The 24,039-nt window shown below is 41.2% G+C and overlaps 1 protein-coding gene across 6 annotated transcripts in view; it reads left to right on the forward strand.

Moving 5' to 3' along the window:
* CENPJ (centromere protein J) overlaps positions 1-24,039 on the forward strand; it is a 37,451-nt gene that overhangs the window by 1,854 nt on the left and 11,558 nt on the right. For 3 of the 6 annotated variants that reach the window (XM_043891543.1, XM_043891546.1, XM_043891544.1), the window contains exons 2-11: positions 2,550-3,059; positions 3,564-3,687; positions 7,174-7,476; positions 9,453-9,564; positions 10,336-10,438; positions 10,565-12,200; positions 14,115-14,247; positions 17,338-17,503; positions 19,667-19,909; positions 23,617-23,701. In XM_043891543.1, coding sequence (XP_043747478.1) covers positions 2,616-3,059; positions 3,564-3,687; positions 7,174-7,476; positions 9,453-9,564; positions 10,336-10,438; positions 10,565-12,200; positions 14,115-14,247; positions 17,338-17,503; positions 19,667-19,909; positions 23,617-23,701 — 3,349 coding nt within the window. In that variant the 5' untranslated portion in view covers positions 2,550-2,615. Of the gene's footprint in view, positions 1-532; positions 569-2,549; positions 3,060-3,563; positions 3,688-7,173; positions 7,477-9,452; positions 9,565-10,335; positions 10,439-10,564; positions 12,201-14,114; positions 14,248-17,337; positions 17,504-19,666; positions 19,910-23,616; positions 23,702-24,039 lie in introns of those variants that run through there. The other 3 variants (XR_006338788.1, XM_043891547.1, XM_043891545.1) reach the window with 2 other exon arrangements.

Consider the following 24,039-nt stretch of genomic DNA (forward strand, 5'->3'; position numbering starts at 1 on the left):
TCGTGTCCGACTCTTTGTGACCCCATGGACTGCAGCACGCCAGGCCTCCTTGTCCATCACCAACTCCCAGAGTATACTCAAACTCATGTCCATTGAGTCAATGAGGCCATCTAACCATCTCATCCCCTTCTCCTCCCACCTTCAATCTTTCCCAGCATCGGGGTCTTTTCAGATGAGTCAGTTGGCCAAAGTATTGGAGTTTCAGCTCTAGCACCAGTCCTTCCAGTGAATATTCAGGACTGATTTCCTCTAGGAATGGACCTGTTGGATCTCTTTGCTGTCCAAGGGACTCTCAAGAGTCTCTCCAATGCCACAGTTTGACTAGACGTACCTTTGTTGGCGCTCAGCATTCAGAAAACTAAGACCATGGCATCTGGTCCCATCACCTCATGGGAAATAGATGGGGAGACAGTGGAAACAGTGTCAGACTTTTATTTTTTTGGGCTCCAAAATCACTGCAGATGGTGACTGCAGCCATGAAATTAAAAGATGCTTACTCCTTGGAAGGAAAGTTATGAACAACCTAGGTAGCATATTAAAAAGCAGAGACATTACTTTGCCAACAAAGGTCTGTCTGGTCAAGGCTATGGTTTTTCCGGTGGTCATGAATGGATGTGAGAGCTGGACTGTGAAGAAAGCTGAGCGCCGAAAAATTGATGCTTTTGAACTGTGGTGTTGGAGAAGGCTCTTGAGAGTCCCTTGGACTGCAAGGAGATCCAACCAGTCCATCTTGAAGGAGATCTGTCCTGGGTTTTCATTGGAAGGACTGATGCTGAAGCTGAAACTCCAATACTTTGGCCACCTCATGCGAAGAGTTGACTCATTGGAAAAGACCTTGATGCTTGGAGGGATTGGGGGCAGGAGGAGAAGGGGATGACAGAGGATGAGATGGCTGGATGGCATCACTGACTCGATGGGCATGAGTTTGAATAAACTCCGGGAGTTTGTGATGGACAGGGAGGCCTGGCGTGCTGCAATTCATGGGGTCGCAAGAGTCGGGCATGACTGAGCAACTGAACTGACTGACCTTTGTTGGCAAAGTAGTGTCTTTGCTTTTATGCTGTCTAGGTTGGTCATAACTTTTCTTCCAAGGAGCAAGCGTCTTTCAGTTTCATGGCTGCAGTCACCATCTGCAGTGATTTTGGAGCCCCCCCCAAATAAAGTCTGTCACTGTTTCCACTGTTTCCCCATCTATTTGCTGTGAAGTGATGGGACCAGATGCCATGATCTTAGCTTTCTGAATGTTGAGCTTTAAGCCAACTTTTTCACTCCTCTTTCACTTTCAAGAGGCTCTTTAGTTCCATTAAACCTAAACTAATTTATTCTCTCCCCATCTGCTTTGGTAATCATAAGTGTTTTCTATGTCTGTCTGTTTCTGTTTTGTAAGTAAGTTCATTGGTATCATTTTTTAATGTTCAGATATAAATGATACCATTTACTCTGAATCCATCTATGTTGCTGCAAACGGCATTATTCCATTCTTTTTTTATGACTGAGTAATATTCAATTGTATATATAGACCACATCTGTATCCATTCATGTGTCAATGGACATTTAAGTTGCTTCCATGTCTTGGCTGTTGTGAATGGTGCTGCTGTGAACATTGGGGTGCATGTATCTTTTCGAACTAGTTTTCTCTGAATATATGCCCAGGAGTAGGATTGCTGGATCATGTGGTAACGCTTTTGTTAGTTTCTGTAAGGAACCTCCATTCTATTCTCCATAGTTGCTGCAGCAATTTACATTCCCACCAACAGTGTAGGGTAGATTATGAACACAAAAACAAAATGCCACTAATAATGAGAGGAATGCCAAAGTAGTGATGTCAGAGACCTCTAGGGATACAGATAAGAGATTGCCTCAGGGAGTTTTAGGAAGAGGAGGAAGGGACAACAGGAGATGAGATGGTGGCAGATAAAGCCTTGGGGTGGTGGTGACTTGTTCTGGAACTAGGAGGAACACTGCTTTCCTGGTTGGGTGAAGAAGCAGTATTGGACTACAGTCATAATCATTGAAAGTGGTTAAAGTGGGTAGTAGTGGATATAGATAGTGACTTGTTTTTCTTTTGGTAATCAAATAACTTAGACGAGCTTTAACTCCCTTAGGTTTTTGTTGTTGTTGTGTTGTGCTCATCGTGTCTGACTCTTTGTGGCTCCATGGACTCTGGCTTCTCTGTCCATGGAATTTCCCAGGCAAATACTGGAGTGGGTTGCCATTTCCTTCTCCAGGGGATCTTCCAGGGATTGTACCCAAGTCTCTTGCAAAGGCAGATTCTTTACCACTGCACCACCAGGGAATCCTGCTTCCTTAGTTTTAGGTCTTTTGATTGATCATCACTTGTGTAAATTGATCCATAACTGATTGAATCAGAGGGAACTTTGATTTTTGATCTCCTCAGTGTGGATTTTTTAAGGACATTTAAAAAAATATGTAACTAATTCCTTGATTGCTTTGCTAAAGTCTTTTATGTAAGAAATACTCAGTAGATTTTTGTGCTAGGTTGAGGTTTGGGTAGAATAGCTTATTTGTTTTCTGTCTTCTTTCTGCAGGTGTTGGAAATTAATAACTGTTCCATCTTTTACATTATTTAAATATAGTACTGTCATTGGACCAAAATGTTTCTGATGCCAGCCTCTTCAGAGTTAAACAGTGGGCAGAACTTCTTAACCCAGTGGATGGCGAATCCTTCTCGGGCTGGGGTCATATTAAATCGTGGATTTCCTATTTTAGAAGCAGAGGAAGAGAAGCCAGCAAATGTGAACTTTTCTACCAGCTTTCCTGTTAAAGCCACACAATTTTCAAATAGTTTCAGCTTTATAAGGGAAGAAGATTCACTTCATGAAGAACAGAAATTGGAGCCTAACAGCCCGTTCAAGTTACAGTCAGATAAATCTGAACCACAGAGAGTCTTTCCTTTAACTAAAGAGGGGCCACAGATAGTGGCACGTCAGGATGCTCCTGGACAATGGGAAGATAGCAAAAATGAGTTTATTGCAGATCTTTTAAGTGAATTCAAAGAAGTGCCTTATAAAGACCCACTTGTTAAAAAGCTTGAACAGGTAAAACGGGGTTTGACTTGATATGTATGTGTATGATTGCACAGTTATTGCAGGTTTCTGTTTACAATGAAAAGTCATCTGTTCCAGGTCTTTGTTTATCTTTTACTCATAATATCATACTTTGCCTTTTGTTTGAGGTGAAACATTAAAACATGATTAATACATAAGATACAAATACAGCACTTAAAATAACAGTATCTTCCTACCTCATTTTGTAAAAACTGATTTAGAAATGAATGATCAAATGTTAGTTGATTATAAATGGACTGATACAGATCCTACTTTAAGAATCAAAGGATTCATGTGATTTTTTTTTTTTTTTGTCTTTCTTAGTTGAGAGTTCAGAGTTTTGGTGGCAGATTAAGTTACTTAGGGATCCCTCTTTGGAACTCTTTATTAGAGAAGATACGAGAAGCGAGCTTGGAGGGATTAAGATTAATGTTAAGGAGCAGAGGTCCATAAAGAAATAGTCATTTTAATCAAGTCAATTGTATGTCTAAAAAGCTGAAAGAAGAGCAACAGAAGAAGCAGGAGCAGCTGAAGAAGCGGCAGCTTGAGCAGCTGCAGAGGCTCATGGGTGAGCAGGAGGAGCTACTCGCCTTGGTGTCTGGGCAGCAGACACTCCCAGGTATTATTTACTGTGAGGCCTTTGGTCAGTACAGTGGTAGGCAGTTATACACATTTCCTGTCTTTAGTTATTTGACAGGTTATTTCTACCATTTCTCTGTCATGTTGCCAACTCCAATTTCAAGCCAGCCAGACAACTATGGAACGGTAGTGGTGTAATATAATACAGATGAGGGATCTGTGCCATTCTGGAGCATGTGTGCCCTACTTAAAGGCGTTCACATTTATTTATAAAATAAAATTCTAAAAAGACCCAACAGAATAAAAGATGCGGAGCTGAATTTGACCTAGGGCTACTGAGGTACAGCCCCTGCCTGGTGAATGAAAAACTGATCAGGGTCATAAAAGTGTGTATGTGTGGAAGCCATTCTGCTCCGCTAACAAGCCATACCAGAAATACTTTCTGGGGTAGTACAGGACAGCTTTTCTGTTGAATGCTAGATCAGTTAATAGAAAGCATGATGTACTTATGGGGATGAGCAAGCAGTTGAAAAGTGGTCTGGAGCAGTAGTTTTGAAAGTTTTTTGACCAGGGTTGTATAGTAACAAAAACATTTAAAATCATGACTCATAATTTCAGAGAAATTTCATGAATCAGTTCTTACTCACATGCCTGGCAGGTAGCGAGGGCATTTCAAAATGGATTGTGTCCCATGGTTTGAAAAACAGTGGTCAGGGGCAGTGTGCTTGCTTCTTGGTGCTGCCTTTTAAGAGACACGCTTTACTGATTGAGTGGAGCACCAGTTCTGTTGAGAGGCTGTCCTGGACGTAGAGAATACAAAGAAGAAAGATCTTGGTAGGTGTGCATGCAGATGTGGCTGGATGGTATCTTGGGCGTGGTGGTAGCACTGGTGATAAGGAAGGCAGCAAATGAAGAATGGCTCAGGGAATTTGGATGTTTATCTTAGACAATATAGAGAATATGGTGTATATCTGGAAATAATTGAGTGGTTCAGGGTTCTTTTATGGAGGACAGAAAAATAAGAATCACGATCACTTACATAATAGCCTGTGATAGTTTCCTGGGTAGAAATAACATGGTAGAGCAAAAGGGAAGCAGATTTTCAAGTTACTAATGTGAGAACTACCTCACGTTATGTAACAGTTGTTTTAGGGCAGCTCTCAACATTTTTTGGTTTCAGGACCCCATAACACTCTTAAATTATTGAGGACTCCAAGAAGTTTGTATTATTATATGGGCTATAGTTATTGATATTTACTGTGTTAGAGATTAAAACTAAGAAATTAAAAACTAATTTCTTTAAAATAATTATGTGCTATAAATAACACTTTTTAACAAAAAACATTTTCTAAAAAATAATTGAGAAGAATGGCATTGTTCAGTGTTTTTGAAAATCTCTAACTTTTGGCTTATAGAATTCAGCTGATTCTCATATCTACTTTCGCCTCCCATCTCTTCATTTATGTTGTTTTGGTTGATGTATGTGAAAAAAATCCAGCCTCACAAGGACATGTGATTGAAAAAAGGAGAAAGCTTTTTCAGATAACGTGGTTATTTCTTTGGTATTCCACCGAACTTAACCAGTGGTCATTTCTTAGCTGTTATTCACAGTATGGAATCAATCATATTAGTGAACTTTCTGTGCTTTATTACATTAAAATACATTAAAGTATCTTGACATTTTGAATGGACTTTTCATCATCCATGCTTTGGTAAAATCATGCATTGGTTATTTGGAAAATAATAGTTCTCTGAGTTAGGTAGGTTCTAAAAATATTGATGTATTTCATTATAAAGTATAAAAATTTATATGTATTAATGCTCCCACAGATATCATCATAAAAGTCTTGAAATATAAAGCTTTGAAGCTCATGGTAATGGACGTATTTTCCCACATTCTGATTTTTACTTGAAAGTTCATACTTTATCATTGGCAACATAATACTGTCAGTTTCCTTGAAATGTCTGGCTCAGTTGTTTCATTTTTGAGAAAATGTTCTGCCAAGTACTGTGGTTTAAATCATCATAGTTCGTCATTCTTTCAAGTAGACATAATCCCTAAAAGATCAATTAGTTAAGCTTATGGCTGAAAAAATTTCACAGCCCGTAGCTTAGTTTACAGCAGAAGTGATTTATGCATACTTCACATTTTGTCCTATAAAATACTCAGAAGACATGAACTCAAGAGTTAAAATTAAGCTAAAAAATGAATAATTTTCCTGCTTGCTTTGTCTGGAACATTCTTCAGTAAAGCTGTTGTTAGTATTCGAGCTGAGAGTGTGGTGGTGAGCACAGTAGGTACTGCTGTCCTGCTTTTGAGTGAGGTCCCCAGGAAGCTCCCTGATAGTGCGTGTGATCAGGGTGCACGTCAGCACAGTGAAACGGCAGATACTATCTCAGTAGTTCTGAAGATAGCTTGGACGTTGGTGGATGCCCTGACAGAGTCTTGGAGACTGGGAGTGTACAGACCACACTTTGAGGACTGCTGCTTTGGGATTTTGCTCTTCTGTCAGAGATGTTTTTAGGCTGAAGTGGGATGACCATTAGTCAAAAATATTTAGATGGGAGAATATTGTTATTAAAGAAGGCCGGTTGAATCTGATATTCAGTGAGGACCTACCTGACTTCCAGTTTTATTTGTGGGCTAGGGGTGAAGCAGAGGGTATAAGACATAGGTGGCATGCCTCTTTTATTAAGTGCTTCCCACTATGTCTTATTTTTTTTGGCCATGCCACATGGCTGGTGGGTCTTAAGTTCCTGGACCAGAGATTGAATCTGCACCTCCTGCAGTGGAAACACAGAGTCATAACCACTGAACTGTCTGGGAGGTACCCCCCCCATTGTATCTTTAATTCTAAGTTTAATTGAAACAATCTGGGAAAACAGGAGTAGTAAATTGCAAGGGGCTGGTACAGCAGGTAGGATGGCTAGTATTGCCATTTATTCTCTAAGAATTGTATCTTTGAGATACACGGAAAGGGACTCTTCTGTTTGTTGAATACAGAACAGGTGAAAAGTATTACAGGAAATTTAGGGATTAAAGAAAAGTACAAAACAAAATCACCCATCATTCCACCACCTGAGGTCACCAGCATCTTAATGGGAACATAAAGGAAAAATGCTTTCATGTGTTGTAACACAGAGCAGTTATTGATTGTGAAGGAACAGTTCAGATTATTTGTAACTGTCTGCACTGGTGCTCTGCATTTAACTGTTTGTCACAGGGCTTAGAGTTGACAGCTCCAGGCAGTGCTCACAGATGGAGGGTGAACGGTGCCTTCCACAGTTAGGCAGGCTGCAGTTCTGGCGTGTGAACACTGCACATGAGTTGTGGTGTAAATGCACTTTCAATCAAAAGCATGCAAATGTCACTTCGGACTCTTAAAATTTCATGATTTTGTTAAACAGAGTTTTTTAATAATGAGGAAAAAAGTACTTTCCTCACTTTGGAGAAAACATAGGTGCTATTAACAGGTAGAAAATGTTATAGAAAGTCATCAGTTTTGTTGATTTTCTTAATTGTAAGGTTTAACTCCACTGCCTGATGACCAGAGCCAGAAAAAGTACAAACCTCTGGGAAATTCAACCACTGTAGAGAAAACCACGCCCTTCTTGCCATCATATATCTACCAGAATCAAAGCCAAGAAAAAAAACACCCTTCTAACATTTTATCCAGTGAACAAAATGACTTCTCTAGAACTGCTCATCAGGATTTTGTTTTAACTTCAAGAAGTGGTGCTTCTCCCAGTGTGTTTTATGAGGCAGAGTGTCAGGAAGCACTTGTGGAAAAAAATGATTTGAAGGAAGAAAATGATAACTCTTCTAAAGGTGAGTTACTTATTTTTCTCTCCTCTATAGTTAATGGACAGTGTCACCTAGTTGTTCTAAGACAAGGAAAGTCCTGCATTTTTTTCCTCCTATTCGTGTCTTTTTTTGTCCTCCTAAATATTTGTGTATTTATTTACTTGGCTGCACTGGGTCTTAGTTGCAGCATGCGAACACTTAGTTGTAGCATGTGGCATCTAATTCCATGATCAGGTTTGAACCCAGACCTCCTGCATTGTGAGTGCAGAGTCTTAGCCACCGGACCACCAGGGAAGTCCATGCTACATCTTTAAATGAGAGATCCTAACTTCTGTACAGCCATTGAGCCTGGTTTGGACACAGAATTTGTGACTTTCCGGGAACAAGTTGCAGGATGACTCTTGCTGACTTCAGACCTTGCTGTGGTAGCATCAGGTCTTCAGAAAGGGAGGCAGTGATTTCTGCATGGATCATTTTTCTCGAGAGCTTAGGAAAAGTTAGAAATCGATTTAAAAAGTGTGTGTGTTGGTGGTGGGGAATAGGATAGAAGATGTGACATGTGAACAATAGATTAGTGATGGGACTTACTACTTGTAAGAGAAATCCCTCCAACCCCGACACCCTTACTGTATCTCTGTGTTCTCAGCACCCGGCATACTCCTGCCAGAGCACTGGCTCTTAGTGTCTGCTCATTCCAAACTCACTGAGCGCTCAAGGCATTTCTAGTGTAAAGTCCTGTTTCTGTGCTCACTCCCTGGCTTTTTGTTTCTTTCCATATTTTGTAATCATAGAGTGAGTATTGTGTAATAAATTATGTTCTTTTCCCACTCAATGTGGAAAGTGCTCATGGCACTTTCTGTAGCCTTCATAACCATAATTTTAATGTTATCATTATGCAGATCATCAAATAATATGTCTTTATTTCATGTTCTTTATAGTAGGATTGAATCATTTCCAGTATTTTAAATTTTAATTTGCTTTTCAACTTTAATGGTGTTTTTATGTATATGTTCTTTAGAGTCAGATATAGAAAAACACAAATGATACGACAAAAAGTCTTTATTCAATACTTAGTATTGGGCACCTTTTGTGGATAATATCTTATTCCTAGTTTAGAGTAATTTCTTGGTATAAGAAATTTTCCTTATTTTTTATACAGTACATTCCCTTAACCTTTTCATCTTTATTTGGTGGCACTGTGCAGCATGTGAAACTTCCCTAACCAGGGATCAAACCCTTGCCCCTTGCAGTGGAAGCATGGAGTCTTAACCACTGGACTACCAGGGAAGTCCCATTAACCTTTTATTTTGGCAAATTTCAAACATCCAGAAAAGTTGAAAGACCGCTGCAGTGATTACTAGTGTACCCACCACCTAGATGCAGCAATTGATATTTTTCCACATTAACTTTGTCTATCTATATTTGTATGTTGTAGATATCTGTATCTATACTTAAATTTATCTGTTTATATCTGCACATATTGATAGTTTGCTCAGTCATTTCATCTCAAATTATATGGAGACATTATTTTATATAATTTCAAATATCTGGAAAAAATTAGGACATTCTTCTATATAACCACATTACTATTAATATTTTTGTATCCAGGGACCTTAATTATGGAAATGCAATTTAGAATGCTCCCTGTGATCCCAAAATTGCCTCTTTAAGGTGTTTTTTAAAAGTAGGATCCAGTCAAGTTATTGTATTACATTCAGTTGCTACAATTCTTTGAGTCTTTTATAACTTAGAAAATTTCTCCCCCTTAACATTAACTTTTTGAAGGATGTTGTGTTTTAATTTGGGTTTTATACTTTTCTTTATCATATTAAATTGAGTGTTTTAAAATCTTTGGTATACATTGTTTAATTTTTTTTTAGCATAGTAACTTGTAAAATTCTCACATTTTAAGACTTTCATCTGCTTTTTTTTTTTTTTTTTTTTTTTTTTTACCATCTGCTTTTTTTATTGAACTAAATTGCTCCTAATTTTTATTCTAGGAGAAGGTATCTTACCATGTTTGGAGAAAATGACAGAACAGATTCAGGAAGGGAACGATACGAACTTAAAAAAAATTGGTGATTCCTCAGAAGTGGTTAATATTGAAGAAAGGTATCATTTGCGTTGAAAGGAATTTAATATGAGTCATTATTATTGGTACTTTCTTTGTTTGAAAGATCCATAGTTTTATTGTTTTTGCTTGGACGTGCTTTTAAGTATAGGATTGAAGATCTATCTTATTCCATATTGTCAGCAAAGAGGTTGGGAAGATAATCAGTTAAAGTAGCCTTGACATTGTATTGGGAGAATCTAGCAGTTTTTTTCATCTAAGGGAAATACCTGGATAAAACTAATATTCTCTCAAATAGGTAAATCCTGTTTTGGAGAAGAGAAAGATCATATATTGGAGTTGCACATCTGGTATCACTTATAAATAATAATTGAGTGTGGTTATAGAATTTAAAATTTTATATCAAAGATAAAATATCAATAGTGAGGTCGTTTATTATTTTCTTAAATATTTTAGTATATGTTATGGAATGCTAAATGACTTGTTAATATTGTTAAGGATCTTAAAGAATATTTATTTAATGACCTATTCTTGGAAACATATCTTAATTATATAATGAATATGTTACTTTAAAAGTTAATCTGAGGTCAGTAGGTGGACTTCAGAGGGGCTTTTTCAAATCACATGTAGAGACATGTATTTCTGTATTTTGGGAAATGGAGTGGAATTGTAGCTTTTAATAGATTCTCAAATGGAATTTGTAATGTTGGAAAAGGTTAGTTCTCAGTCAGAGTTGTCTATCAGCCACATTAAGTGTAAAGTATTCACCACATTATGATTTGCATGTTACATAACTTTATTTTTATGATTAGGCCTATTAAAGCTGCTATTAGAGAAAGAAAACAAACTTTTGAAGACTACTTAGAGGAACAGATTCGGTTGGAAGAACTAGAACTGCAACAAAAACAGCTAAAGGTTAGCATTTCTACTATTTTGATCCAGTTATCTAAGGCTTTAGAGATTTGTTTATAATTTGCTTAAAAAATAGCTTTGAGATTATTTGGATATACCAGAATTAATTCAAATATTCTTTTATTTTAGGAAGCAGAAGGATCTTTGCTTATCAAAGCAAAACCAAAACAACCATTCTTAAAACGAGGAGAAGGTTTAGCCAGATTTACTAATGCTAAATCTAAGTTTCGGAAGGGGAGAGAAAGTAACCTAGTCACCACTCAGAGCATTTCAGAGGACCAGCCTGTGTTTAAATCAGATAAACAACAATTCCAGCGGAAAACTGCTCTTATAAATAAAGAAATCTGTACAGAGAACCTTCCTGTTAAAAAGAACAGTAAAGTCAGAACCAAGTATGGTTCGCTCACACTCAGTCAGAAGCCAAAAGTGCTTAAGAGTAATAGTAGGAAAAGTCTCTCTCCATCAGGATTGAAAATGCCAGCCGGGAAGAAATGTGATGGGCAATTCAGAAAGCAGATCAGTTTAGGAAAAAAAGTGGAATCTAATAATAAAGAAAATGTACCTGAGTGTACAAAACCTTTCGATGTTGGTTGCACAATCTGGAATAAGGCACGCAGTAAAGACAGACTTCCCATTTCCACAGGACTCATCAGCTGTATGGCTTCTCAGAGCCCAGCAAGTGAAACTTTGAAAGGGTCAGAATCTTCTCTTGATGTTTCTCTTCGGAAAAAGTTAGAGAATTGGGAACAAGAAAAGGAAAAGGAAAATTTGGAATTAGATGAATTTTTGTTTTTAGAACAAGCTGCTGATGAAATATCATTTTCTAGTAACTCCTCATTTGTGCTGAAGATCTTAGAGAGGGACCGGCATAACTGCAGAGGTCGCCGGCTGTCTTCTACCCCTGTTAAAGGTGTGCGGGAAGAGAAGACAGCAACACTGGGTTCTTTTAGTCAGCATAACCAAAACGAGGATCCGGACCATGCCCAGTGTGGAAGCAAGGCTGAGTGCGAGGTTGCTCCCAGACAACTTGATTCAGTGTTCTCACCGGGAGGATTGTGGGCGCCGTCCTGTGAAGTCAAGAGGAGAATGTTCCAAACGAACCCTCCTGAAAGGCAGACCAGGTGGAGTGCAGGCGATGGTGAAGGTGTTACAGACAGTGATCATAGCACTGATTTGGAGGAACAGCTTGACGTTACTATAAAGCCGTCATCTGAGGGTAAGGAAAGGAGTTCCAGCAGCAGAGAAGATAGTCCACAAGTCTGTGATGGTAAGGGACCTTTTCGGGACATCACGACTCAAGAGGAAGAGAAAAGGAGAGATGTTGATTTAGATTTGTCTGATAAGGATTATAGCAGTGATGATTCTCTCATAATAGAAAGCTTGAAAAATAAAGTTTCTCATTCCTCCAGAAGACACTCATCTATAAGTGTGAATAAAATTGACTTTGATGATGAAAGAACTTGGACTGACCTTGAAGATAATTCATTTAAACATGATGGTGTTCTTGGGAATGAAGCCATTTATGGGACTCCCCAGACAACCTGCCCTAACAAGAGTGAAATGTGTGTACTGGACAAAACGATAAAAAGGAAGGTCATGCCAGTCAAGAAGGGAGAAGACTTGGGCAAATCCAGTAGGGACCCAAGCCCTCCTCCTACCTCAGATCTGATGATAGAATTCTTTCCTTCTCTGAAATCGAAGTCAAAGTCACACTCACGCTCGAAAAATGATCCCAAGTTAAACACAAGTCAAGACCACCCACCTGGTATGTCAGAGTATTGTAATGAAATGTTGTAAGTTTAAATTTATTTTATCAGTATGTTGTCAGAATGTTTCTTAAAATCTTAATCTTTCTAGATGCTCAGTAGATACCTAGTAGGTGTTTGTTAAGGTTTGATTTCTTTTGTGAGCCTAAATAATGTAATAGTCAGACACACACACACACACATACACACACACACACACACACACACACACACACACACACACGTGCGTGCGCGCACACTAGTATAAGATTTGGAAGAATTGTGATTGCAGATTTTTTCAAATTTTAACCTGTGTCTTATTGCCAAGGCTTTAAAATTAATTACTGTAAGGTGAGATAACACTTAAGTTTCTTTAATAACCAAGGGCTATTGGACTTCCCTCATAGCTCAGTCGGTAAAGAATCTGCCTGCAATGCAGGAGACCAGGGTTCGATTCCTGGGTCAGGAAGATCCCCTCGAGAAGGAGCCTGGCAGGCTACAGTCCATGGGGTCCCAAGAGTTGGATAAGACTTAGCGACTAAACCACTACCAACAACCAAGGAATACCCAACTTGTGGTTGGTGTTGCTGTGTTACCTCCACTTGTGCACACCAGTTTAAATCAGTTTTTTTAATGGTCTCATGCATTAACTTGCTAAATATAATGAAGAAGAAATAGAGTAAAATCTGAGTTTCCTCTCTTCCCCAGACCTGGACTCCTAGAGACACCAACTTCCCCATTTCATTTGTGTATTGTACCAAGATTCCATGCATATGAAAGTGTATATGTGAATGTGTATATAATTTACCTTTCTACACAAATGTAAACATACTTTGTATATACTGCTCTGCCCCTTGCTTGTAATACATTTTGAAGCTTGTGCTAATATACATCTGTCTCATTCCATTTCATGGCTGTAAAGTATTTAGTTGATGGGATGGAATTTCTAAACTTATATCAAAAACAGTTTTCCATTCTTTTATGTATATTATAAACTTGAATGTCTAGCAAAGCATGGGTGCTTTAAAATATAAGCTATTTTTTAAAAATAGTATTTTTTGCTGGAAGGTTGGAAGCTTAAAGTATAGAAGCAAAAGTGTTTATAACTAAACCATGCTAAGGTAACTGTGATCTACTTCTTTACATTCATTTTTCCTATGTATTTTTAATATGGTAGAGACATATAATTGCCCTTATCCTTTTTGACCAGATGTATGCAGTGCTTTGGCCATATCATTAAAACTGTGTACTTTTAAAATGGTTGCAGAGAATTATATTAATGTGGCATAATTTTATTACAGTAGTTTCATGTTGAACATTTCAGTTGTTTTTCACTATTAGAAATAACACTGCAATGCACACTTTTGTGTAGAATGACTTGTATGATTTTGTAAGTTCCTTCTTTAACTAGATTTTTAGAAGTGGGTCAGAGGGGAGATACATGTATTTTTAGTCTTGTGATATAAATTAAGGTTATTTTCCAAATGGGTGGTTGAAGGACAAAAGTATAGGCTATTTTGTTAAGTAGCAAATTTGATGTGGAAAAGGTCTTAATTTGTATTTCTTTTATTGGTGGGGGATAAACTTTGATTTTGGTGTTGATTAGTGCTTTAGATCTCTTATGAATGCTTGTTCATGTTCTTAAGCTGTTTTATGTATATTTGTTCAAGAATTTGAGTGATTTTTAAAATATGTAGTGTTAATTTGTCATCAGATTGTTTTTTGAGGTAGAATGATTTGATTCTTCAAGTTTAGATTGCCCCATCTGCAAAGTTAGGCCATTGTAAATTTTTTTGTCTTTTAGAAGTATTGTTCCTAATGCTTTTTAATAATACAGGTATTGAGAATATTTAGGGCCCTTAGTGTAATAGCTAGCTAGTGTTTTGCTGCTGAAAGCTTTTTGTGAAGTTCAGTATTGGTGGCTTATCTTCTAGGTGGCAATGCTCGATCTCAAATTTTGAGAGAGAAAATTACTGAATTGGAAACGGAAATAGAAAAATTTAAAGCTGAGAACGCATCTTTAGCTAAACTTCGCATTGAACGAGAAAGTGCCTTGGAAAAACTCAGGTAAGTGGGGGAAATGTACAGTGATCCAGTTACATCTTTAAGATTATATCTAAACTATTTGAAACAATTCCTGTTAATCTAGCTAGAGCAGGAAGTGAAATACATTCCACAAAAGAATTTAATAAATTTAGATAAAATGACCTATTGTGGTCAAAGATGTGTTAAAAGGGGAATTCTCTTAGTGATGCGGTCATAAACTGAAGTTTGACAAGCAGTTTGGAGCTGTGGGTTCAAGTGCCACCTTGGCCAGTGTACTACGTTCTAGGCCTGCTGTGACACAGTGCACACAAACTGGGTGGCTTAAAACAACACATTTATTTTCTCACATTTCTGGAGACTGAAAGCCTGAAGTTGGGCGTCAGCAGAGCTGTGCTTTCTCTTCTGTCTTCTCTTGGTTTCTAGTGATCTTTGGCCTTCCTTGGGTTGCAGCTGAACATGGGGTTGTTTCTGCCTCTGGGTTATTGAAAATAGTGCTGAGGAGCCACCACGCTGTTCCACAGGGGCCGCACCAGTTATGTCATGTATATTTTACCAGTTTGTGTCATGTTCACCATGCTGTTCCACAGCGGCCACGCCAGTTACATCATGTTCATCTGCACGAGCCAGCCGAGCCAGCTCTGCATCCTGGGAATCAGTCGTGGTGTGTTAATGCCTTTACTGTGCTGTTGAATTTGGTTTGCTAGGTTTTTTTTGAGGAGTTTTACACCCTTATTCATCTGGGACATTAGCCTTTAGTTTTCTTTCCTTGTGTTTTTGTCTGCCTTTGGTATGAGAGTGAAAACTAGCTTCACAGAATGAGTTTGGAAGTGTCCCTTCTTTTTAAAGATTGGTATTAATCCTTCTTTGAGTATTTAGTAGGACTCACCTGTGAAGCCACCTGTCCTGGGCTTTCCGTTTGTGGGAAGTTTTTGATGACTGATTCAGTCCTCTTATTTGTTATTGGTCTGTTCAGGCTTTCTCTTCCTTCTGGGTCCAGTTTTGGTAGTTTGTATGTTTCTAGGAATTTGTCATTTCTTCTGAGTTATCTAGTGTTTTGGAATATAATTGTTCACATGTGGTCCTTTTTATTTCTGAGGTATTTGTTAAGGCCTGTATTTCTCTTTTTTTCTTAGTCTGACTAGAGGTTTGTGTGTCTCCCCTAATGCGTGTGTCATTCATTCAGTCACATCACATAAGTCCTATAGGCTTTCTTCACTCCTTTTCATTCTTTTCCCTTTTTACCTCCCTGACTGGGTATCTTCAAGTCACCAGCCTGTGCGGTCACAGAATTTTTTCTTCTGCTTGAGTTTGCTGTTGAAGTTCTCTGTTGCATTTGTCCTTCATTTCTTTTATTCTCCAGCTCTAGAATTTCTTTCTTTCTTTTTTAATAATTTCTGTTTGTTCTTGTTTTGTTTCACATGCTGTTTCTCTGATTTCATTGAGTTGTTTATCTGTGCTCTCTTGTAGCTTGCTGAGCTTCATAAAACAATTACTTTGTGTTCTTTGTCAGGTGGTTTGTAGATCTCCATTTCTTTGGGCTGGTTACTGAAGCTTTATTAACAGTTTCCTTTGGTGGTCTCATGTTTGCCTGATTCTTACTGATCTGTGTAAACTTGTGTGGATGTCCTTGTATTTGAAGAAACAAACACCTGCTCCTGTCTCTAGAGGCTGTTTCTGGCAGGTAAAGACCTTGTCCTGCTGGACTCCTGGACTGATGGGTGCCTCCAGGATCACGGTGGGATTGCAGCTGGCTCATTGTGCTGGATCCACAGTGAAGGGGTTCACCATTTGATAGGCCTGTCACCAGGGTTGCAGTCGGCTGTGGTTCCTGCCACATCCCCAGTGGACAGAACTCCTTCTTGGACCGCAGTCAGGCAGGGCTGAAACTACATCATGGGCTGCCTCCTGTACCACTGCTGGGTCTGTAATGGGAGGTGTGTTTCCGGAGGTCAGCACAGGTGTGGCTCCTGCCAGGCTCCTGAGCATCTTCCCAGTGGGTCCCCGGTCCAGCAGGACTGCCTCCATACTCAGAGCAGGGCTGGAGCTGGGTCACCAGGTTGTGTCAGGATCTGTGGGCAGGACCAGGGTCCGTGGGTCTGCTTCCAGGGGCAGGGGTGGGCATGGCTCCTCCTGCCTCCTTTGGCAGTGGGGCTGTGTGCAGTGCAGTCAGGTAGCCATTTAGTAGGTCTGCATGGACCTGCCTTCTCAAAGTGCTGTCCTTGATCTCAGGCTTCACCAGGGTTTCTCAGTTACCTCCCAGGGTCCTTGAGTTCCCACAAAAGCCTCGAGTTCCCACTTTTGTCTGTGGATGGTGGTCAGATTGTCGTTTGTGTGGGAGCATGCGAGCTGGGACCCCTTATTCCACAGTCCTGCTGTCGTTGCTCCGTGTGCTCTCAGCTCAGCATCCAGAAAGATGCCCCAGACCAGTGTGCTGCTGTGCTCAATACCAGAGTCCTCACCGTGGTCCCAGAGACCATGACCTTTATTAGTCCCCCCAGCCCCACCATGTTTTTGACATTCTCTCCTACTGTTCTGTCTCTTTAGCCACACTGGCCTCCTGTCTGTTCTTTGAACACGAGTCACGTTCGTACCCTGGGGCTTTTGCACATGCGGTTTCCTCTTCCTGGAATACTCTGTCCAGATATCTTCATGACCGATCTCTTCTGGTCCCTCAGATTTCACTTCACATACTATCTCAGCAAGATGATTCCATCCATAATTTCAGTCCCCTGACCTCCATATTTTCTAACCTCATTCCTTGCTTTATTCTTAACATTTCCAGTGTTCCATATATTTTACTTGTTTATCTTTATTGTCTTCTGTTGCTCCCACTAGAATGTAAGAAGCTTTGTAGGACTAAGGATTTTATTTTTTTTCATTGTGTTTTCTCCAGTTCCTAGCATAGTGCCTGAGTCATAGTAGGTTCCCAGAGAGTGCTTGCTGAGAGGGGCTTTACTGAGTTGTTATTTCACTACTGTTGATTGAAGGTGGAGTCATCAAAACCAGCAGCTCCTCCATTCCAGGCTGTCACTGGGGCTTCATTTTGTGCCACATGTGGATGACGATATCAAGGTGGTCTCCTTAGATGATAATGTGGTTTGGTCCTTTTAGGAAAGAAACTGCTGACTTTGAACAACAGAAAGCCAAAGAATTGGCTCGAATAGAGGAGTTTAAAAAGGAAGAAATGAGGAAATTACAAAAGGAACGCAAAGTTTTTGAAAAGTATTCTACAGTTGCAAGAACTTTTCCAGATAAAAAGGAACGTGAAGAAATACAAGTATGTCAGTTATTTATATTCATAAGTTAGTAAAGATGGCAGTCTTGTAAGAATTTTAGAATTATTTGGGTCAAAGAGAAATTGGGTATCAACGTATTAATCATCCATTGACTCAGCAGATAATCTGAGATACCAGGAACACCTTCTGTAGTCATGGCTTTTCATTTTATTTTTATTAAATTTTTTACTCTTTGGCTATGCCATGGGGATCTTAGTTCCCCAACCAGGGCTCGAACCCTTGCCCCCTCCATCTTAACCACTGGACCTCCAGAGAAGTACTGTACTCTTGACTTATGAAGAGTAAAATATGTCAGTTCTTTTCTTACTAAAGACTTCCCCAGAAAAGACTACGATAATGACATGGATAAATTCAAAACATTGATTTTGAATTCCTTTTAACTTTACTGAGGAATTATTGAAATATATAACTATGTGTTTAGAAGTATACTGTGTGATGATTTGATGCACATATACATTGTGGAATAATTACCAAGGTCAAGTTATCTCTGAGTAAGTGGGTGTGGAGAATGCCGAAGATCTGCTCTGAGCAACTGTCAGGTGCACAGCGCAACCTTGTTAACCAGTCACTGAGCTGTACCGAAGCCCCTCAGAACTTACACTCTTCTTACAGCTCAAAGTTCATGTCCTTTGACCTCCCTTGCTCCATTTCCCCTCCCTCCAGCTCTCGGAAACCAGCATTCAGCTCTTGGAAGTCAGCTTTTCCCCCCTAAAATTCTACATGTAAGTGATACCGTATAATATTTGTCTGCTGCTGCTAAGTCACGTCAGTCGTGCCCGACTCTGTGCGACCCCACAGATGGCAGCCCACAAGGCTCCCCCGTCCCTGGGATTCTCCAGGCAAGAACAATGGAGTGGGTTGCCATTTCCTTCTCCAATGCGTGAAAGTGAAAAGTGAAAGTGAAGTCGCTCAGTCGTATCTGACTCTTAGTGACCCCATGGACTGCAGCCTACCAGGCTCCTCCATCCATGGGATTTTCCAGGCAAGAGTACTGGAGTGGGTCACCAGTGCCTCTCTGATAGTATTTGTCTCTGTTTGGCTTATTTGGCTTTGAATTCTTAAATTATTTAGATTTATGAGTTGCCATTTTAGTAGAATAGTTCATTACCCACATGATAACAGTGGTTGCCAGTTAGAAATTGCTCACTTGTTAGTTGCACGCCACCATTTTATAAATAGGAAGTTCAGGGAGGTAATGACTTTACTTCATGTATTTTCATGGCACAGAACTGGGATATGAGCCTTGACCTCACTCAGGCCCTGAGTCTGTCTCTCTGACGTCGAATCCTGGGAAGGGCCTTGACCTCACCTGGGTCCAGCCTCTGTCTCTCTCTGAAGTCACACCTGGGAAGGGCCCCTGAGTCCTGTTCCTCCCCCTGTTGCCTGTGCTGCTCTGTTGACTGCTGTGAGGCTGTGAGAGGCTGGGTGGGCATCCAGGCCCACACGTGTTCATGAGGTGGTGGACCTCCTCATTCACACCTCATTCGGAGTGAGCTTGTGGGTGGTGGCGATGCTTTCTTGATTCTAAGCTTCCCTCCGCTCTCAGTCATTCCCTGTAATTTGTTCCCACATGGGTGCAGGTGGCTGATTTCTGTTTGTACAGTTGCAAGTAGCTTCCTCAGACATCTCCAGGAGTTTCTTGAAACAAGTCATTTTCTCAGACCCAGTTCTCAGGAATTTCAGATAGACCCAGTTTCAGTCTCAGGAATTTCAGATAGACCCAGTTTCAGGGCTGGGAGTTCTGACTTCATTTATTCCCTTTGCCACTGCTCTTCCTTCAGTTAGTCATGGATTCCTGTTACTGTTTTCTTCACCAGATAACCCCACTCGTCTCTTTCGATTTCAGTTAATATCTTAGTTTAGACCTCGATTACCTCATGGCTCCTATGTGGTGTCTGATGCACCACCCCCCCCCCCCCCCAACTCCTGGAATTTTGTTGATGGTATGAGGTGAGACTCCAGCTTGAACCCCATTCCTTTTCCTGAGGAACCCGATGTTTCTGAAATGTCATTTGCTAAGTCTTCCCTTTTCTGCTCTTTGTGCTGGGCTAGTGATCCTGGTATGTTGATGTGTTGTCTCTTCTGTTGCATTGTTTTAATTCTAGTAATGGTGTTTTTTTGTTTTTTGGTTTTTTTTTGGAAAGGCTTTGAAGCGGCAGGTGTCTGATTTACAGGAAGATCTGAAAAGAAAGGAAGCAAAGTGGTCCAGTACACAAGGCCGTCTTAGAAGCCAGATAGAAATGTTGGTCAGAGAGAACACAGACCTCCGGGAGGAAATAAAAGTGATGGAAAGGTTCCGACTGGATGCCTGGAAGAAAGCAGAAGCCACAGAGAGCAGCACCAGGATGGGTCAGTGTGTGACCGCCTCAAAGAAAGACGGGTTCTTGGTAGGTTTTGTCACGTTATCTCTGTTGTCGTTTAGTCGGCTAAGTTGTGTCCAACTCTGCGCGATCCCATGGACTGTAGCCTGCCAGGCTCCTCTGTCCGTGGGATTCTCCGAGCAAGAATACTGGAGTGGGTGGCCATTTCCTCCTTCAGGGGATCTTCCTGACCCAGGGATCAAACTGCATCTCCTGTGTTACAGGCAGATTCTTTCCCACTGAGCCACCAGAGAAGCCTCTGTCACCCTGGGGAGATGTGAATATTTGGGGAGTTGGATTCATAGAAAGATATGGAGGGTGGGTGCCAGGGCAGGGGGAGGGGAGGGGAGGAGCTGCTGTTTCCTGAGTACAGACTCAGTTTTGCGAGGTAAGAGCTCTGGAGATGGTGGGGCGACTGCACAGCGGTGTGAACGTACGTAAACAATGAACTGATTTGAGAAGTTTGAGATGGTAGTTCTATGTGTATTTCACCACAGTTAAATTCTTCTTTTGTGCATTGTAAAGATTTCAAACTCGTTTTTATGATTTTTTAAAACCACTGTACCATGAAGGAAGTCCCACTTTTAATCTTTTTTTTTTTTAAACTTTTTGTTTATTTATTTATGGCTATGCTGGGTCTTTGTTGCTGTGCATGGGCTTTCTCCAGTTGCAGGGAGTGGGGGTTCCTCTAGTTGTGTGGGCTGACTGCAGCGGCTTTTCTTGTGGCACACGGGCTCGGGGCGTGCAGGCCCAGCAGCCTGAGGGCTCAGTGGCTGTGGCTCACGGGCTCAGTTGCTCTGTGGCATGTGAAGTCTTCCCAGACCAGAGGTCGAACCTGTTTTCCCTTGCATTGGCACATGGATTCTTAACCACTGGGCCATCAGGGACGTCCCTCATTTTGATAATTCTTATAGAGGAATTATAACACAGTAGGCAGGTAATTTCAGTTAAAACAGGGTAAGTAAATTTTCTGCAGAGATCCTCTTTTTTTGGTGCATATGATCCTTTTGAATCAACTGTTTGTTTTTTAACTCATCTATATTCATGGCTGTGATGTGCAGACACTGAGGCACTGGGGATCAAGCAGTGAACAAAACAGACTTCTTGTCCTCTTGAAACTTGTATTCCAGTGGTGGAAGAAAGATGAGTGTTGGACATGGTGTGTGAGGTTGTGATGAGGACTAAGGAGAAAAAGCAAGGAGGTGGGATCCCTGTTGGGGGAGCGTGTTGGAGTTTTCTGTCCAGCATCTGGGGAAAGCCCTCCTGAGAAAGCGAGGTTTGAACAACGGCCAGGAGAGGGCGCAGTGAGCCAGGATAAGACGGTTTGGGAGTCCGAGGCCAGAGGAGCCCTATGGTTGGTGTGGCTGGAGCAGAGTCCATCCTGGGGAGCAGAGCAGAGTGTGAAATTGGAGATGGGCTACGGGTGGCCGGTGCAGCTTTCCTTAGGCCTTAATCACTTCCCAGAACACTGCCTTTTCTTCTGAGATCTCGAACTCTCGGAAGGATGCATGGGAGGGGCGGCCCCCCTGCTGCAGACATGAGAGTGGACTGAGGCGGGCTGCGGGCACCACCTGAGCATTGGGGGACTGCGGCCTTAGACAGAGACTAGTGGCTGAGGCTGCGGAGCAGTTGGGGAGGGTGGAGATGTGGATTTAGTGATAAACTGGGTGTGGGGTGTGGGGTGTGACAGCAGGAAAGCGGGCTTCCAAATCGAGTGTCGTCTCTTTTTGGCCATTTATCATGAGTCCCCTCAAAAGAGAGTACATGTCTCCGGGGGTGTGGATGTTAGGAGCTCAGGTTAGGTCAGGTGAGTTTGAATTGCCTGCTGGACATCAGGTGGACATAGGGCAGAGTTGGATGTGTATCCAGAGAAGGTCAGGTCTGGGCTAGAAGTTTGGGGCCCTCAGAATGTGTGGGAGAGGCCACTAGGGCTGAAGGTATGGATGGCGAGGAGAAAGAACCAGAGCTGAAGTGGGGAGGTTAGTGTGATGTCCTGAGGGCCAAGTACAGCAGGCAGAGAGACCCGTGTCTCAGAGGCTGCTGCTGAGTAAGGTGAGGGCTGACAGTGGATCCTCGGATTTGCCAGAGGAAAGCCTGACTGGGTGAGAGAGTGAGACGCTTCAGACAGAGTGTAAAGCTTTGTGCAGAAGTCTTGTAGTAAATACAAGGAAATGGGGTAGTAGCTGTAGGGGAAGTTTTTTATTTTTGTTTTGTTTTAAGATGGGAAAATTAACAAGTGTTTATGTATTGGTAGGACTGAGTATGCGGAGAGGGAAACCTTGATGCAGGAGACAACGCGAGGGTTGTTGAAGCGGTGTGCACACGGAGAGGAGCTGGGGTTTGAGGGGTGGAGGCACTGGCTTGGACGTCTGTGCCTGGTGATGGGGCGGCTCAGGTGTGGACCCAGAGCTGGACATGGGGGAGCCCTTGGTGGGAAGTTCCCCCAACCCTTTACCTTTTCTCAGAGAAGTGGGAAGCCTGGCTCTCTGCTGAGAGGGAGGATGGAGGAGGCTCTGGGAATTTTGAGGGGAGGGAGGGAGGAGAAATCGGGGTCCGCAAGAGCGGAAAGTGAGGGGAAATGTGGTCTGACTCCACAGAGGTTAGAGATGGTATGTTTCAAGTAGAAATTGTTTGTTATTTTTTCTTATTCAGCTTTTTGGGTGTAAATGGTAGACAGTAGAGGTTTGTCAACCCGGTGAATACCAGAGTGAGAGGGGTGTGGAAGTTGACAGTATATATAGCAAGAGTGTCTGCAATGAGCCATAATTTCAGGCTGCTCAAGAAGGGCAGAGGTTTTGGGGGGATGCAGGAAACATGATCAGTGGATCGTGGGACCCTGCAGGCTGTAAGCCTTGGAGGAGGGAGGGTGTCAGTGGGGTGAGCTGGGAGGACAGGACGTGGAGTCGGAGGGTGAGATTCCCCCCTCCCAACCATGTTATTTTGAAAACTGAGCCAAACAAATTTGAAAGAATAGTATGATGAATACCTGAACACTCACCTAGATCCAGTCATTGTTCACATTTTGCCACATTTCCATGTAAAGTGTTTTGTTGAACCATTTGAAGGTAATGGCAGAAATTGTGGCATTTCACCCCTAAATACTTTGGCACTTTATTAAATGGCACTGGCTTTTTGAATGATTATTATTTTGTAGGTTGCTCTGAAATTGATACTTTTGCAGCTCTTAATAATTGCAGATATTGATAATGACTAGTTCTCCTTTGTCCACTGGAGTACTTAGCTGAGGTGGGAGAGAGTGGTCTAGAGGTGGCAGCTATGGCATCATCTCCTGACAAGCGGGGTATGTGAACGAGACCGACGGGGCAGGAGAGAAGGATATCTGGCTGGAGGAGGAGATGGGAGCAAGGAAGACATCTCCCTTGACCTCTAACCTCGGGGGGTGGGAGGACAGTGTGTGCAGTCTTCTGGGTCTGACCATGAGTTCCAGCCCTCTCCTCTGACCGCTCTGGTAACGTCACAGAAACTGTTGTTTCACACTGCTGTGCGTCACTTGAGGAGAGAATGTATTTCCAGAGGTGGCGTGTGAGTATGTGTGTAGTCCATTCCTAGTAGCAGCTGGTTCACTCCGGCCTGTTCACTCAATGTACATGTAAACAGCACAAATTGAACACACTTAAAATATTCCTTTTGCAAGCTGAGTTCTGTTACTTTCTTTCCTTGTACTAATGTATAGACTAAACTAATTTTATATTTAACATTTTCTCATACTATAGAATTCATCAGTTCGATTTCAAAAGAGTCAGATTTCTTCAGGAACCCAGGTAGAAAAGTACAAAAAAAATTATTTGCCAACACAAGGTAAGATAGTTGCATGACCTTTTTATAAAATATTTTAGAAATTTAAAGAGTGGAGAATTTACACCAACTTAATAGAAATAAGATATTGTAAATATAATTGAAGCCCCTGTGTATCCTCCTTCCAGTTAATTTGCACCCAGACCACATTCCCTTTTTTATTTTTCATTCTTCTAGTACATTGTGTCCATAAATCAACGTAGTATTGTGTCATACTCCATCCCTCTGCCATTTGCTTTCTCTCTCAGTATTTTAAGACCTACCCTCAGTAATATATATAAACTCCAGCTGTACATATTCCATGTATATTTGCCACAGTTAAGCTGTCTTGTTGATGGGCA

The sequence above is a fragment of the Cervus elaphus genome, chromosome 30 (assembly GCF_910594005.1).
Source record: "Cervus elaphus chromosome 30, mCerEla1.1, whole genome shotgun sequence".
Taxonomy (NCBI): domain Eukaryota; kingdom Metazoa; phylum Chordata; class Mammalia; order Artiodactyla; family Cervidae; genus Cervus; species Cervus elaphus.